The sequence below is a fragment of the Diceros bicornis genome, chromosome 34 (assembly GCF_020826845.1).
Source record: "Diceros bicornis minor isolate mBicDic1 chromosome 34, mDicBic1.mat.cur, whole genome shotgun sequence".
In the NCBI taxonomy this organism is placed as follows: Eukaryota; Metazoa; Chordata; class Mammalia; order Perissodactyla; family Rhinocerotidae; genus Diceros; species Diceros bicornis.
This window is the reverse complement of record NC_080773.1, coordinates 29,950,522-29,969,099: the sequence shown is the minus strand read 5'-3', so window position 1 is coordinate 29,969,099 and position 18,578 is coordinate 29,950,522. Positions and strand designations below refer to the sequence as shown.

General features: G+C 38.9%; 1 protein-coding gene and 1 pseudogene across 1 annotated transcript in view; one reads left to right on the top strand and one right to left on the bottom strand.

The window, feature by feature from the left end:
- Positions 1 to 2,356: 2,356 nt before the first annotated feature.
- LOC131397685 (vomeronasal type-1 receptor 2-like) lies at positions 2,357 to 8,340 on the bottom strand (annotated as a pseudogene).
- Positions 8,293 to 18,578, top strand: part of LOC131397315 (zinc finger protein 677-like) — a 308,052-nt gene continuing 297,766 nt past the window's right edge. Inside the window, 3 exon segments of the mRNA XM_058530110.1 lie at positions 8,293 to 8,313; positions 9,080 to 9,152; positions 10,765 to 10,825. Coding sequence (XP_058386093.1) covers positions 10,811 to 10,825 — 15 coding nt within the window. The 5' untranslated portion in view covers positions 8,293 to 8,313; positions 9,080 to 9,152; positions 10,765 to 10,810.

Here is an 18,578-nt window from a genome sequence, read left to right as displayed (position 1 = left end):
CCTATCATTCCGGAAATTCCAGGGTTTTTGAAGCTCTGTACCAAGAACCTGGGACAAAGACCAGATATATATTGTTTTTGCTATATTGCAGTTCCCGGCCACCCAATCAGGAACCATTTAAGCAACAAAATTCAACTGAATTCAACACCTGTTCTCCACCCCAGACACACACCACACAGCACAGTATGTTTACAGTGGAGAAACCTGTTGAACACTCTCTTAACTAACTGATCAAGATTAACATCACCCGAGATAACTCAAACTCATCGCATGAACCCTCTGACAGTGTGTGCTGTACTTACATGCAATATTCCTCTCAAAAATCTATCAACCCAGCTTATCCATGAGAAAAATATCAGAGAAATTTAACTTTAGGGACATTCTAACATGCGTCAAACCAGCATTCCTCAAACCTGTCGTGGAAAACATGGAAATGCTGAGAAAATATCACAGAGCAGAAGAGACTGGGAGACAAGATGACTAAATATAATGTGATTTCTTGGATTGGGTCCTGAAAGAGAAAAATGACTGTGTTAAAAAGAGTGAAATGTAACTAAATTCTGGAGTTTAGTTGATAGTAATGTACTGTCAACCCACAAAAACAGAAACCAATCTAAGAGGCAAAGTGTTTATCTGGGATCAAAGAATTGCTATTCAGGGAGCACAGATTCATGTAGAAACCCAAACTGTGTTCCAACTATAGAAAAGGGGCTCGGGGTTTTAATGGGCAAAAGGGAGGAAGATGAGGTAAGTTGTATTAAGGAAAAGTTCACTGGTGCCAGATGAGGTAAGGCTAGGTTTGTACTTCACAGACTAGCTCGAGATTTGGTCATCAGGCAAAAGGATAGACTTGTACTTCATTGATCGGTTAGTGATTCGGTCATCAGCCATGTCCAATTTCATCGTTCCTTACAAACAGGATATTCTTGTCCTTACTGACTTCTTGGAATGTTGGTGGTGTGGTCCAGTTTGGAAGATAAAGAAGACAACATGTGCAAGGCAATTCCTCTGAAATGGCTTCTCTGGCTCTACTTTAACATGGCTCCACTCCTGTCATCTTTCACAGCACCAACACTGGTTTCTTAGTTTTGACAATTGTACCATGGTAAAGTTAAAATGTTAACATTTGGGGTACTGGGTGAGGGATATTTGTGAACTCTCTGTGTTATTTTTGCAAATTTTCTGCAGATCTAAATTTATTCCGAAATAAAATGTTTACTTTTTAAAATGGCAAATGTTTATTTTTCCATTACAGAGAATTATATTAAAATATTTCTATGGTTTAGTAAATATCTTCTTTTTTTTCTTTCAAAGATGTCCATTTTCCTCTCTTGGTGATTTCAAAAGCAATAAAACTCCTATTAAATGAAATATATTCATACCTTTCAGCTCCAAATTGCTACTCAAACTTGATGCAAGGCTCCTCCATAAACTTGCATCCTCAAGTTGGAAATGCAGAAGTCCGTCCTGAGACCTCTTTCCTCCCATTGTAGCCAAGTGTAATCAAGATTTAACACAGAACAATCTACCTTCTAACCACCCCCCAAATCCATTCGATCTTTACCCACATATCAAATCTCTATTCACTTGCTGCCTCCCACCTGCACCCTTTTGAAAATTCAGCTGACACGTCTTCCTGTATTCTCTGTCATGCAGTTTACTCTTCAAATGTTTACCTGAAAATATTTTAATACACTAATCTTCAGCATAAACATTATCACATTTCAAATGTCCACAATTCCTCTCAGGATGTAAGGCACAATATTGACAACCCAGCCTCCAATGCCTGCAATAACTAGAACCTAATTTTCCCTCCAGTTTTGGCCCAGGCCATTTGCAACACAAATCGGAGCCACTGTTCCTACCTCCAATTTCCTGAGAAACTGTTCACATGATGTTCCTTTTTATGCAAATATCCTCACAATTCCAAGCTCAGGTACCTCTTGGGAAAATTTAATATCTCAGATTGAAAATTACCCATTCAAAGACATTTCCAGGATCTTTACATTATTTCAGGACTGTTTTATGAAATCTGAACTTTTCCACTGCAACCACTAATAAAAATATGACTATTGGGGCCAACCCCTCGGTGTAGTGGTTAAGTTTATGTGTTCCACTTCAGTGGCTTGGGTTCGTGGGTTCAGATCCCAGGTGCACTACACCACTCATCAGCCATGCTGTGGCAGTGACCCACATACAAAGTAGAGGAAGATTGGCATGGATGTTAGCTCAGGGCTAGTCTTCAAGCAAAAAAAAGAGGAAGATTGGCAACAGATATTAGCTTAGGGTGAATCTTCCTCAGCAAAAAAAAAAAAAAATACAACTATATAAGTATATACATATTAATTACATGAGATTTCATTTACCATGACTATTGTTATTCATTATTTCATATTAGGCCAGTGTCAATCGGTCTTGTCCACACCACTCTCTGTAGTGAAATTGGTTCATAATTGTTCTTAAGATTCTTGGAAGTCTATGGGCATCAATGACCGAACGTGGTGCAAGACAGACAATTCATCTTTTCTGATGAGATGAGGGAATTATGCATTTCTTTCACAGCAGACACAGTACAGCCTGGATATGCTGGAGTCACAGCTCATGAGAACAAAAGGGCTCATAGCTGGAAAACATGCAGCAATTAGTACAGCAATGTTCACCAGCCACCAACTGGAATTATCCAAGAGAGCCAAATAAACATAAATGATGGAGAACAGGGCATAAAATGATATGAAGGTGGTCCCCAAAACAAGAATGCTTTGGGTGTCTCTAGTATCAGGAAGGGATCTGGGGGACAGATTGTTCTATAAATGTTTTGGACCTGCTACTTCTGCCTGTACAGAATGAAAACCATGGAGTTGCTGGCCAAGGTCATGAGTCCCAAACACAAATCATCACAGAAAGATGTCAATGCTGCATATACTGAGTCTACGGCCTTGTCATGCAGTGGAGCAAGACAATATCCAAATCACTTTTCTTTGTAATGTTTTTGTTGTTCCATATACCAGTCATATAAATATGGAAAAAAACCATATTTACCAGCATGTGGAGCACCCAGCACAGGATACTGGAGGGGTCAATACACTTCAAGGCTTTTACTTTAAGCTCTGCCCCCCTGGTGTCCCTAGGGCTGACTGTAATGGCCTGGAAGACACTCAAGGGACAGGTGGTGCCAATGGACACACCACTGGCTACTATATGAACATACAAAGGAACTCTGCACCCAAAATAATTGGCAAAATGTTTCAACCCTAAAGCTGCCATTGTCTCTGGGATTCCTCTAGAGAGAATGACCAAGGAATTGACCACAGTCAGGTGCCTGAGAATCAAATCTGAGGATCTTGGTTTGCATCTCCTGAAGTAAAGGAACATATAATGATATAAGAGTGAGGAATTCCCCAGGATTCCAACAACTATCTGGAATAGGAAGATGGTCCTATTTTCAAATCCACAGAGGCCTTTCTGTCATTTTCTAAGGCTCAATATTCAAATTCACAAGCAGAGGGTTGCGAATAGAAACAAGAGTTTTGGGCTACATTTTCATGGAAAATAAAATCTCCTGCCCCCCGAGAATTAACGTGTAAAATATATTTTCTTTTGTTAAGAGATTTCCCAAGTTTCATGTGTTTCCTTTTATAGCACTTAGGATGTATGGTCACTATTATTAATGCTTTACTTATTCCAACTTATTTAATATTCACAACTCTGTGTATTAGGAACTAATATTACATTCCTTCTACAGACTAGGAGAATTTAACTAAAGAAAGGTTAACTGACTTATCTAAATAGCAGCAGAGTCAGGATTTGACCTGGGTAGCCTGGTTGCAATGATATGGGTGTTGACTACTGTTCTATACTATTACGGTTATCTAGTTGTGCTCTTTAAATATATCTATCTACATATTTATACACACACACATATATATACCTTGTCATATTTTAAATTTATATTACTTTATAAACTTGGTTTGATAATTTCCCATTTTTGTCTGAGTATTTGTTCTATAGACTAAGATAACTTAGGGGTGAAGATTCAGAGGTCTTAACTTATAGATGCACTGAATAATTTTACATGACCCAATTTTATTTATTTAATACAGATGCATGTTAGGATGGCAACAGAAAAACTCATTTCATTTTCTGCCTGGACCAAAAATACAATAGCGCTCATCACAGAAATTATTATACAAAATTAGACCATGCGCTAAAATATGAGACACAAAGAGTACATAAGTGATAAAGCATTTTAGGGTAGAAAATAAATTAATCCTATTTGAAGATCATATATATATATATTATTTTAGAAAAAAACTAACTTGACCTTGAATTAATATCTGATTTTTGAAAGCTATTAAAATACAATACAAATATGCAAAATGGAATTTGAAGGCATGGAATTTTTTTCTGACGAGATTATATTTTAGATTAATTTATTCTTTTAAAATTAAATTAAATTTAAAAAATAAAGTCCTTGATTTTTTGCATTCTGAAATCCTCTATTATGACGTGAACTTTTTTTAAAGGGCCTTTTCTAATTTCAGGAAGGAAAATAATCTCTCCATGATCAACAGACCACAGATATTCCCAGTAGAGAAACATTTACTGTCTCTATTAAGCACATCACACCCAAATTACAGAAAAATAATTATATTTCAGCACTTGCCATTCAGTCACATTGTTTCTATTAGAATTAGACCATTCAGTTAGTTCCATGGTCCTCATTATCACACGCCCAGAGCTGTTACAGAAATCATGATATTGCCCCTGAAAATGTCTCTGTGGCTTTTGAACACTATATTGAATAGTAGATTAATTCTGAAATTATAATCTTGAAGCATCTTAAAATTCAGACTTTGATAGGACTTGGATCAAACACCAAGAACCCCTTCATGAGGATTTTACTAAATTACATTAGTAGCAGCAGTCATGGGTTGGTTTAGAGTCTCAGCCCTCTAGCCTCTCTCCACGTGCTCACACTGGGCCTCAGGAATTATTCCTCCTTCCTGTGAAGTTTTCCACTGGGTTGCATTTCCAGACATGTACACCTCCCCTAGATTCCTGATACAACTCCTAACCTTCCAGACTCTCTCAGACTGAAATAGAAAATACTCAATGACTCCTTCCTGCTGCCAGGACAGTGAGCTCAGTGGAAGGGTCATAACAGCCCAAGCATGTGTGACAGGGAGGAAGCCAGATCGTGAGACATGGGGTAGTGATTCTGTGACCTCATCTCCCCAAAGAACTGCAGAAAATATATTTTACCAAAATTGACTTCAGCAGAGATAGTGAGGCTAAACAGACCAATATCCACAGAGGAAAGGGAGACGTTTGTAAGAGTGCCTCACAAATAAAAGCACCAGGAACAGATTATCAGGCAGACTCTTCCATTCTTTTAAATAGCACATAAGCCAATGCTACTTACTCAATTCAAGAGCATTAAAAGTACATTTTCCAAATGATTTACATGAATCAAATAAAATAGTGATATTAAACCGTCCCACAGTTTGTACCAAATAGAATACTACAGAAAGATCTCACATCTGCCTACAGATGGCAACATCTAAAATAAAATATAGCAAAAAACTGAAAAGTAATATAATATAAAAATAATATACAATGACCAAGTGAACTTTATGTCTGGAAATCAAGAATAAGTCAATACTTGGAAATCCATTAATATAGTTTATAACATTTATGAAGAGAAATGAGGGGATCCTACTCATAGTTTAAAAAAATCTATTTGGAAGAATTCAATATGTATGGATGTTAAACTAAAACACTCAAAATTAGAAATTGATGCATCTTGCCCAATGTGAAAAAACAAATCCTCATCTCTCTCATGGGGAAACACTAGAGACATTTCACTAACATCAGAAAATGACACTAAGAAAGCACATGATCACCTGGTCTATTCAGTTACCATTGTGGTGGAAGTTTAGCCAGGACAATTTAAAATGGTGTGAGAATTGGAAACAAAGATTTAAAAGTATGTTTTCAGATGATACACTTATACATCTAGAAACACGAATGAATTGATAGAAAATCTACTACAAAAAAAATAATTCAGTAAGCTCATAGAACACAATATTGATTTACAAAAACAACACCTTTCATACATATAAATCACAATCATTTACATATACAAAAACAATTTACGTATATAAAACAATTTACATATATAAAAAACAATCATTTACAAGTTACAGTGGGAGGGGCTGAAATTACAAAAGCATAACATAAACTAACCAGGAATAAGTCTAACAAAAATAAGTAAATCCATGTTAGGAAAACTACAAAACATTCCTGAAATATATGAAAGTAGATATAAACAAATGGAAATTCCCATCATGTTTTGGGTAGAAAAACTCAGTATTATTTTTAAAAAGTCAATTCTCCTTAAGCTAATTTATAAATTTAATTTTATCCCAATATAGACACCATCAGTTAGTTTTAGGAACTAGCAATATTATTGCAAAAATTTTATACAATAATGAACAAATAAGACTAGCCACAAAAACTCCAAAAAAGACACAAAATGAGTGTGGCTATCCCTACAAGATATATTTATTCACGAATAGAGTGACAGATGAGTGAAGGTAAAAATTCAGAAATATGCCAAAGTGCCTAAGTTAATAAGCAGCAAAAACTACAGTGGAGATAATAGCATTAACACTGGGTATTTGGGAAATGGAAATTCCTATCAAAATGACAATAAATGGTCTTATTCTTTTCTTTCTATAGCATGAAAAAGGTAAAAAAAAAAAAAGAGAGAAATCTCTATGGTAAAAAATAATTAAAATAGGGTTGAACTCCTTCCTAAGGTTCAATTCTCAAGCACTTAGCAGTAGCCCACTACCTGTTCCTCACCTTTACAGGAGTCCCTCGGATAATGACGGGTTTGGGGTTGAAAATTTTCCACATTGATTTCTGATGCAAACTTGTTTTGTATGGAATACACACCTCCCTAAAATGATAGTGTAAATTTTTGTTTCTTTAAACAATGTGCAGTCACTTCATTCATTTCTGAGAGAGATTTAAGCACTAAGATGAGCAGTCACATAACAGAGAGGCTGTGACAAACAGACCGAGTCTCTGCCTTCATAGAATCCATAATGTAGTAGGCACAGCAGGGACTAAAATAATATTATGTGCAATGGAATAAAATTTCCATTATATTAAATATTGCAATGGAGAAGTCTGAGTCTAAGAATCCATTGAAAATTGGCATCTCTAGGGGCTGGCCTCATGACACAGTGAACTTCACACACTCCCACTTTTGCAGCTGGAGGTTCACAGGTTTGGATCCTGGGCACCGACCTACATGTCTCTCATCAAGCCATGCTGTGGCTGTGACCCACATACAAACTAAAGGAGGACTGGCGCAGATGTTTGCTCAGGTACAACCTCTTCACCAAAAATAAATAAATAAAAATAAAATTGGGGTCTCTAATACCTTGGAGATAGTAGAAACTTATATGACCATGTGACTTTGAACTTGATAAATTAAAGTTTCTCTAGAATTAACTGGGCAGAGAAGTGTGAGAATAATTTAGTAAATGGAAAAGCCTGTGTGATGATCAGTGAACAACATGAGAAGGAAAAATAATGGCTCTGTAGCAACCGGTCCTGGATGGACCTGGGGATAAAACAATATATGACACACCACAGGACACTGGAGACCACTGGAGACCAGGTTTGTGTCTTTACCTCACATCCTGAGAGGAAAGATAGTCAGCTGAAATATATGATAGCTTGGGGTGGAGGGAAGCATATTTAAAGCACTTCTTGGTAAAATGGACAAAATGATCTGGTTGGGGAGAAATGTGCACTCCTTCTCCCGCTCAATTAAATAAATTGTTGTAACTGTGCTGCGTCTCAGACGTTCCAGGATCCAACCACCGCCTACAACCCCAGTACCCCACCCCCAGGTCCCAGCGCTCCCTCCCGCCTCACTCCTAGGACACGTGTCTCTATCAAGCTTTCAGGGAAACCGTTTTCGATTTGCTAAGAGAAAATATCTCGGCTTGCAGCATCAGCGGCCCACACACACTGTAGGTAGCCTGGCTCCAAAGGACACCAGACAGACTCAAAGGCAGCCAAAAGCAGAGAACCAGAGGTTGTCAGGCAGGAAGACAAACAGATCTGGAAACCTGCAGGGACTGAGCAGAGGATGAGACCACGTGCCTGTGGGCCCCGCCCCTATCTCGGCCCCGCCCCCACCCGGCGGGTCAGCCCCGTCCCGATACGCACGCGCATGCGCGGTTTCCTGGCGACGGAAGTGGATCCCGCGGAGCGGGCGGCGCGCTCCGATGAGTGAGTCTTTGTTTCTTGGTGGTACATGCGCTTCCGGGTCCTCAGGCCCCCGCCCGTCACACCCGGGTTTTGGGGTCGCCCCCTAAGTTACAATTGCTGAACCTGCTCGTGCATCTGGCTGTGAGTTCGTCCTTTTCACCTCTGGCGCCGTAGCTATAGATGTCCCGAGTCCTGCGGCTCCGTGCGGTCCGGGAGTCTGCGTCCGTTTCTCGTTAAAATCGCTCTGACGCAGATGCTGGCCCAACCTTTCTGCCTTCGGTCTGCGTAGACACCGACCACCGCCGCGTCGTTTTCCTGCTCAAAACCTTTCTGTGACGTCTGACTCCCCCCGCCCAACCGCGTGATCAAGTCCTCACTCAGGAGGCGGATACACGCCCTTCGCCCCCCTCCAGGGAGAGCAGAGGGGAACAGAGATGGGGAGAAAGAGGCAGAAATCAATGGAGTTAGAGCGTCACCTGAAAGTTTAGGGAGAAAGAACTCGAGGATTGAAACAGAGGTTGCAACAGAGTGGGGCCAACACCGTAGGAGGAGGAATAGAGAGGGAGGGGAACAAGAGGATGAGGAGAAACACAGAAATGGAAAAAAGGAGAGGAGAGAACCAGAAGGACGGAGACAAATACAGAGAACACAATACACAGCGGTGGAGAAACCCAGGGACCCAAACCCGGGCCAGTATTGAGTTGATTGGATATGAGGTATTAAGTTGTGAAGTACTGACTTGTGCCTCCGTAACCTAATTAATTTCAGATTTGTTGAACTTTTTAAGTTTTGCAGAAGAGAATGCGAGTTAGAAAACCACGTGTTTGAGGCATCTGTATTTTCTGAAATTGCACCAGAAGGTAATTCCATTTGCAGCCCCTATTCACCCTGAGGGCAGAGACTTAGCTCAGTCAATTCCAGGTCACCCTCTTCCCTTTCAAGCAATGGGGAAGGACTTTCTGTCCCCTTGGCTCATGTCATTCTTTTCTAAATTTGATGTATCCTCACACTTGTTTTAAGTTTAGTATTTTTTTTAATTTCCAAATTATTTTCCCTGTTAATTTTATTGTTCCGAGTATGAGGTTTATATGCTTTCTACTCTGTTGTATATTGGAACTTTGATCTCTGTAAATAACTGCAGTATTTCACGGTGAATCTGGTAAGGATGTTGGTAGTCTTTTAACACTGGAAACGTAGTGTAACCAGTTAGTTTACTAGTCAGCAGCTTCTTTCTTCCCTAAAGTGATCTGTTAAATTGGTGACCTCTAAGCTAAAGTCTCCAACTATATAGATGTTCCCCTCCAGTCTACTGTGTACTTTCTGTGCAGATATTGAAGGATGGGCTGGATGGATGTGGAGCTTTGTTCCAGTAGAGCCCATGTGTCCATGATGAACAGATTGCTCAGAGCCCATCTCCAAGTGACCCTCTTTCATGTTTCCAAGACTCATAACTATTTGTAACTTCATTTTTTAAACATTTTTTAATATTTTTTCTGGAAAAGAGGAATTAAATGCTTGAATTTGATTAAACCCATGAAAGAGAATCTTCTCTTGGTCAGGAATGTGAAATGTAATCTGGAATTAGAACAGACCTTTTCTACTGCCCTGTCCAGGCCACCACATACACCCCGTTCTGCTCACTGAACTCAGACCTCTTCAGGGTAACTTGGTAAAGTTTCTCCCCTCTGAGCCTCAGGGCCCCCGCCTGTAACATGGAGATGATCGAGTAGACCAGGAATTCTGAGTCTGAGCTAGTGGGATCCTTGAAATGATTTTCAAAACTGAGCATGTGTCTGCATTTGGCAGTTTTCCGGGAGAGGGTGCCCAGTTAGAATTAGAATTTGCAATGTGTCCCAGTCCTCCAAAAATAATGAAAACCAGTAAGGAAGAGGCAGGGGCAGAGGCTCAGAGAGAGAGGCATGCCTCTCTTTCAGCTTCACTCTCCTTCCTCTGTGTTTCATGGGTAAATCTTAAGTTTGATTGCATCATCGCCTGGAATTAAGCCTGGCCCTTATGGTTCCCCCTGACCCTCAGGACAAAAATCTAAACTCCTCAGTGTATCTACAGCAGCGAGCTGTGGAGCTGGGTGGCCCTTCAGAGTTGGTGCAGATTGAGGGAGGAGGCATGCTTCCCTGTCCTGCATCAGCCGCTCTTTAGATGCTGACTGCCTAGGGAGGAGCCAGGGACTTGCATGAGGCAGTTTCCTGACGCCCCTGCCAGCTGACAAAGGACAGTGCAGTTGCAGCAGAGTGTGTGGGTTTCCGAAGGAGGGGAGGGCTTTCTGAAGAAATGGGTGAAAAACTCACTTATTGATCTCTGTGTAGAGTTTACTGTCCCTGTATCCCTCCTCTTACAGTGGGCAGCAAAGGGCCATCTGTCCCCTGTATTGAGGTTCTCCCTATGTGTATACCTGTGGCAGAGGAAGGCGGTGTGTTGATTCTAAGCACTGAACAACATATTTTTGTCGTACAGAATAATCTAACCTGAGAATCCCAGAGGAAGAGGAAAGAAAGAAGGAATGGCTCTTTCCAAGGTAAAAGTCATATTCTTAATGGATTGGTCTGTTTTCTTCTTCCTAAAATGCCACATTTTGGAGTTGTTAATCTTCTCTGTCTGTGAAGTGTCCTCCCTAAAATGTTGACTTAGTGTTGTTTAGGTCACAGTCCTCCCCAAAGTACTATCAAGATTCGGTGGAATTCCCATCAAAATCCCAACAGCCTTTTTTGCACAAATAGGAAACCTGATTTTAAAATTTATATTGAATTGGTAAGGATTCCAAATAATCAAAATAAGCATGGAAAGAATGACAAAGTTGGAGCACATACAATGTCCAGTGTCGAACCTTACTACAAAACTAGAATAATCAAAACTGTGTTTCCAGCGTGAGGATAGAAATATAAAGCAAGGCGATAGAACTGCAAGTCCACAGATAAACCCATACATCTAGTCAATTCCTTTTTGACAAGGGTGCTGGTCAATGGGGAAAGAATAGTTTCTTAAGTGGTGCTGGGACAACTGCATATCTACGTGAAAGAGAATGAAATTGAACCTCTGCCTTTCCCCATATGAAGAAATAATTTAAAATGAACCAAAGACTAAATGTAAGACCTAAAACTAAAAAACTATTAGATGAATAGGTAGGGATACATTTCCCTGACCTTGGATTTGGCAGTGGATTTTTAGATATGACCCCAAAAGCAAAGAGGTAAAACAAAACAGAGAAATTGGTCTCCATCAAAATAAAAAATGTTTGTGCACTGAAGGACACTGTTACCTCAGTAAGAACACAGTCTGCCAAATGGGAGAAAATGCAGATCACAAATCTGGTCTAGATCTAGTATCCAGAATATATGAAGAAGTCCTACAACTCAACAACCAAAATACAAAGAACCTAATTAAAAAATGGTCAAAGGACTTTAATAGACATTTCTCCATAAAAGATGTACAGTGGCCAACAAGCACGTGAAAAGATGTTCAATGAAATTAGTCATCAGGAAAATACAAAATCAAAAGCACAATGAGATATAATTTCTCACCCACTAGGATGAGTATAACAAAACAGAAAATAACAAGTGTTGCTTGGATGTGGAGAAATTGGAATCCTGATACATTGGTGGAAGATGGTGTCGCTACTGTGGAGTATAGTGTGGAGATCTTTGTAAAATTAAGCCATATAGCCCAGTAATTCCACTCCTAGGTATATACTCAAAAAAATTGAAAACCAATGTTCAAACACATGTTCAAAGCAGCACTATTAACATTAGCCAAGAGGTGGTGACAACTCAGATGTCCATGAAAGGATGACTGTGGTATAGTCAGACAATGAAATTATTCAGCCGTAAAAAAGGAGTGTGGTCCTGATACATATACCACACCATAGATAAACCAAAAACATTATTCTAAGTGAAAGAAGCCAGACACAAAAGATCGCACACTTCATAGCATTCCAGTGATATGAAAGTATCTGAAATAGGTAAATCCATAGAGACAGAAAGCATATTAGTGATTACCAGGGACTAGGGGGGGAGGGGAGTGGGAAGCAACTGCTTAATGGGTAATGGATTTCCTTTGGGATGAGAAAGATGTTTTTGAACTAGATGGAGGTGATGTTTGTACAACATTGTGAATGTACTAAATGCCACTGAATTGTAGTTTAAAATGGCTAACTTTATGTTATGTGAATTTCACCTCAGTTAAGAAAATTTAGAGAAATGTAACTTGACCAAAATTATCTTAAATGGATCATTGAGAACATTCCCTCCTGCCGAGTCAATGCTTACACGTGTCTTCGTCTCTCATTTAGTATCAAAATAAGAACTCTGTCCTTGTTGACATGGTGAAATGTGCTTTCCTTTCAGGGGCAGTTGAGCTTCAGGGATGTGGCCATAGAATTCTCTCGGGAGGAGTGGGAATGCCTGGACCCTGCTCAGAGGGCCTTGTACAGGGACGTAACGTTGGAGAACTACAGGAACCTGCTCTCCCTGGGTGAGGATAACTTCCCTTCTGAAGTTGGTAACAACTACTGTATATCTTTGCGTTTTCCCTTATGAGTCTCTTGGGAACCCCTACCTTGCCTGATTTTCAAATCCCTGTTCTTAAGAGAGTGATTGAAGGTTTTTTGATTCAGAAAGGCTTCCTAGTGTGGCACATGGACTCTAACTTCCCCTTTCTTCAGAAGTTCTGCCCACTGCATGCGTCATTGGTCGTGGTTTCAGAACATAATAGTCAGAAAACATAGCCAATTTTAGAAATATCTGATTCTGTGGTTTTACCCTTGTGCTTTTGATTCACTAGTTCTTGGGAGAGAGCTAGATACCTACATACTTAAAACCAACCCCTTAGCATTCAGAAGGAGGCAGTGAGTTGACTGATTTTTGAAATACTTTTCTAGACCCGTCTATAATGTTCCCTCTTCTTACTGAACAAAGAGTTGGGAATGTGTTCTGCAAAAGCACAGCGTGTCACGTTCAATTTTTCTTTATAATTTAAACTCTCTCGAGCACAACATTAGCTCCATTACGGAGCAGGGGAAACAGCCCTGGACCCTGAAGAGTGAAAAGGAAGTAGGACAAAATGCAGGCACGTGGGAATGTATGGAGGTGTGAACACAAGTAAGAGCTCACATGGGCACAGAGTGAGCTGCTCCATTAAGTATTGTTTGGGAAATTCTCCTCAATTGGGAAAGATCTGTGGGAAAATGAATGTATATTTCTTATAAGCTCTCAAAGAGATTCCCCCCGCAAACCACACATACAAACTTACCGGTCTGTTATTCAAATATGTAAAAGGTTAAAATCACACTCGACCATGATCCTGCAGCTCACGCAGAGGCAGGCAAAAGCTTTATCATGACGTACAATACTCTATTATCTGGCCCCACTGGCTACTTGGGTCCCTTGGTTTGAGGGAGACCAAGATGGCTGTCTCTGTGGAGTCCTCTTTCCCCTTGATCTCTCTTGGTTCTCAGTCCATAGAGATGAGAGCTGAGGGCTCTCTAGTCCTGACCCCAGGACCTCTTCAGTTTGCATTCGCATTTCATGTTCTTGGGAGAACTTCTCGGGAGATAGACAAACAAAATAGCTGCTCTTCCATTGTCTCTAGGGTTCCATGAAACTCCCTGGGCTGTGTCAGGCCCTGACTGCCTGTTCAGGCCCCTCAGCCATCTCTTCAGTTCTCTTTTTGCCACATATATGTAAAGAGGAGTAGGATTTGAGATTGTTTGACATTGTCACTGAGCAGTCATATAAAGACTACACACTGAGATCCTCTCTTTGATCCCCATTGTTTTGCGGGAGTCTTTCAGGCACTCACCCCACAGCCTATAGTCCCAGGTCACAGCCCCTTCTCAAGAACCCCACAAAATCTGACTTTCTTATTTTACTCCTACATCTTGTATTTTTCTCCCTCTTCCTGCTCTCCCTGTCACAGAACATAGAAAGACCTTAGTCTTCCTGATTTCTTATTCTCCTCTAAGATTTTGCCTCTGAAACTTGCTTTTGAAATACACATTCCAAGAGTCTGAAGTTTCATCCTTTTTCTTTTGAGATAACTCATCTTTAGGTGATGGACAACTTCTGGTGGACTTTCCCATGGAGGGTGTTTACTGGGTAAGAGAAAATTCTTGATGGAGAAGACTGCTTAATATGTTACAAATACATCCTCTGACATACAGAAGTGCCTCTTGAAGCCAGTGGGTAGTGGCCAGCATGTCCCAGGATACTGAGGTGGAAAGTATTAGGAGAGCCTGACTGATAAGTGTTTCTAGTTGTCCTGTTTGTTGAGGAGTGAACAGTGTCTCCCAAGGGCAGTATGACAGTACGGGTCAGACATACTATGATCATCTCCTTTGAGCCGGCAGTAAATAAAAGGTGTAGGAACTTAACCTAAGGAGAACACTGTCCAAGTTCACAACCTAATTTCTGTGAGACTCTTGAGTAAACTACTGTTCATGCCGCATTGTGTATCCTATACGTCTGCTCTTGTTCATTCACCTTCAACAAATACTATTTTGACACATCTTATTAAGGAATTTTATAAAGTTGAATGATGCCTACGTTTTTTAAGTCTACTGTAATTTGTTTTGTTTAAGCTACTGATACTTTCATCTGGCACATTTCATTGTCATAACTGACCTTGTTTTCTATTTATTTCGTCAGTTCCATATTTTTAATGATACCCTCCCTGTTCTTTGGTTTATATCTCCAATTTGGGGCTGTGGAGTCATGGAATGAATATTGTTTTATATTTTTTATGAGGTTTCTTTCTCAACTGGTTATGACTCAATATTACTTCCCCCAAAACCTGTATAACCTCTAGAATTTTTTGAAAAGGTAGTCTTAGTTATTCCTTTTACTTTTGTGTCATATTATTTTATGCTTAGCAGTTTTAACATACACTTTTTTTGGTAGACAGTTTTTGTGAGCAGTTTTAGTTTCACAGGAAAATTGTGCAAAAAGTAAAGATTTCCCATATGTTTCCTACCTCCACACATCCAGACCCTCCCCATTATCAGCATCCCACACCAGAGTGCTACATTTGTTATCATTCATAAACCTACAGTGACACATCATTATCACCCAAAGTCCATCTTTACCTTCGAGTTCACTCTTGGCATTCACATTCTATTGGCTGGACCAATGTGTAATGACACATATCTACCGTAATAGTATCATACAGACTAATTTCATTGCCCTAAAAATCCTCTGTGCTCTGCCTGTTAATCTTTCCCTCCCTCCTAACTCCTGCAACCAGGGATCTCTCTACTATATTGATATGCCTTTTCCAGGATTTCATTTACTTGGAATCAAACAGTATATAACCCTTTCATATTTTCTTATTTCACTTAGTTATATTCATTTCAGTTTTCTCCAAGTCTCTTCATGGCTTGATAGTTCATTTCTTTTTAGTGGGGGATAATACTTCCATTATCTGGCTGTACTTCAGTTTATTTCTCCATTCACCTACTGAAGGACATCTTGGTTGCTTCCAAATTTTGGCAGTTATGGATACAACTGCTATAAATATTCATGTGCAAGTTTTTATGTGGGAATAAGTTTTTAGCTCATTTGGGTAAATACCAAGGAGGGTGACTGCTACATCGTGTTGTAAGAATACGTTCAGTTTTGTAAGAAACTGCAAACTCTCTTCCAGTGTGACTCCCATTTTGCATTCCCACCAGCAATGAGTGAGAGTTCTTCTTTCTCAACATCCTTGCCAGTGTTTGGTGTTGTCACTATTCTTGATTTTGTCTAGCCTCATACGTGTGTCTAGTGGTATCTCATTGTTTTTACACATTGTCCTCAATTAAATCTATGACATTTTTGTAAACTGAGAATTTTTGAAATCTTAAAAACACTTTTTAAAATTAAGTTACATAGCTACAGAAATACAATTCAATTGATTTTCCATAGTTTTTTTAATATATAAAATACATTGTGTTTTATGCAGTATATGTAGTTTTCAAAAAATAACTTTTGGATTTGATTTTAATTTCACTGACTTCATATTTTTTTGCTAAAAATAACTTATTCTAATAATTATTCTCCTTGTCTAGAATCATCCTCCACATCTTGGTATACTAACCTAATATTTAAATATCTCAGTTTATTTGATAGAAAAGTTAGGCAGTTTTTTATTGTCCGTGGTTCCCTCATTACTACTGCTTCTGAGAGTTGCATTTCTCAGACAATTTAAGTCCTTGGAATTACATATTTCAAGTAACCCATGAAGCCTGTTTTGTTCCCTGTCCTCCTTTTCAGCCAAATTCTGTAAAAAGTTACCTGTTCCTTGCTGACACACATCCAGTTGCTGTCCTGTTCTGGGTATTATTGGAGACTTACGTTGCTGACCACATGCTTGCATGTAGAATTCTGCATGAATCACCATGGCACTGCCAAAAATTGTTTCTACACTTAAATGTTGCTACCAACACCATTTTTCCATACCAACCATTCTGTGCTCATTTAGTAATGCCCCTTAAGGGTACTGCTTTCTGATCATGTTTGTGAATTCAGAATTCATTACTTTTGGATAAGTGTATATTAATTTCTATTCATTCATAATGATAATAAGTATATATCTACTAATACATATAGTAAGAGCACTTCTCACGTGCTGTCTCTTATATGTCTTGGATTGTCATATGAAAAGTTCCAAAGACATGATTTCAAATAATTAAAATATTGCAGCAAAATGGGGACTCTCATGTTTTCATATAACAAACAAGGACACTCAGACTAATAAATTTACTGTGGCAAAATTGATAAATTTCTATTTTTAAAAATATGTAATATAGTTCACAAGATATGTTTTACCAAATATAATCACATCCCCAAAGAGTTGAAACCTTGGCAAAAGCCTCCTGCTGACTTTTGTGCCGTCGTACAGCCTCTGTGCCCCCCAGTCAGAGATCATCCAGCACCCGTGGTCACCCTTCATTGCTGGACTCTTGAGAGAGTTTTATGGCATCCATCTGAGTTCATAGAGAGTAAATTCGTCCATTCTTCTCTTGGTCGTCATTTCCAGGTTTTTGTTTTTGGGTCTTACCAAGAACGTTCTTGTACATGTCTTCTGGAACATACATATGACTCTCTTGAGTATACGCCTAAAAATGGAATGTGTGCGATATTCAGTTTGGTCATTTTTAGAACAAATACTGGAGTAAAATTCAACATACATTTTTTCCATAACACCACACTGTCTCCCCTTTTAATCTCTTCCATGTTTGCCTCATCCCCATAGTATAGCTCCTACAGAATGAGTCAGTATTACACCTCTTGCTAAATGACTTTGTCTCCTTTTCCAAGCTCAAGATTTTAGCTGTCATAGCACAGTTATAGTCCCATAGATTTGCAAGCACAAGCCCTGTTCCCACATGGCTCATTACTCCAACCTGCACTCTTCCTGTTCTAAATCCCATTCCTGGCCTTTTCTCAGTTCTTTCATTGATCTAAGTGAACTATACTGGCACCTTTGTGTCTGTTAAGTACCCAAGCACCCCAGTATCCACAGGACCTGCCCCTCCTCACACTACATACACTGCATTCTATCTTGTATGTTGTCTTTTTGTAATTTTTTTCTATATTAATGTTTTCTTTCACTTTTAGAGTTTTTGAAGCACATCCTACCTATTATACACATTTTTTGACCTCATAACTGGATAATTAAATGATACTCCATAGTTAGAGAGTTGATCTGTGTACTGAGTATTATATAACTGCAGGCATGAAATCATAGTTGAGATTTCAGACAGTCTTCCCTAATTCTTGATCTTTATAATAATGTGTATTTACCTGAAACTGATATTTTAAAATTCACTGATTCTTAATATATATTTCCATTTTGCTACTGTTTGCTCCTTCTGGAATGTAAATTCTTTCTTTATTTCCTTAGAAAGAATTCTTTAGCGTTCCAGAGACTGTTAATTTGTATGAATGTGGTTATCTTTTATCTTACCTGCTATATTTGTCATGGGTTATGAAAATGTTTTATTTACTATTATTGTGATATACATTTTTTCTTATTATCTTTTCCTTGCTTCCTATCAACACACCTTATTATAAAGATTAAAAGTTAGGGAAGACTCTCTAACTGTGGAGTATCATTTATTTCTCTGGTTGTATAGCCAGACAATATGTATAGTGTATAATGTGTGTTTTGAAAACCTATTATGAGAGATCAGAGAAAATATAGAAAAAATTATGAAAAGAAAATTTAAATCTGTATATCACAGTGGTGTTTGAAGAGAATGCTTCAGAGATTTCACAACTATGTTTAAGTATTAATTT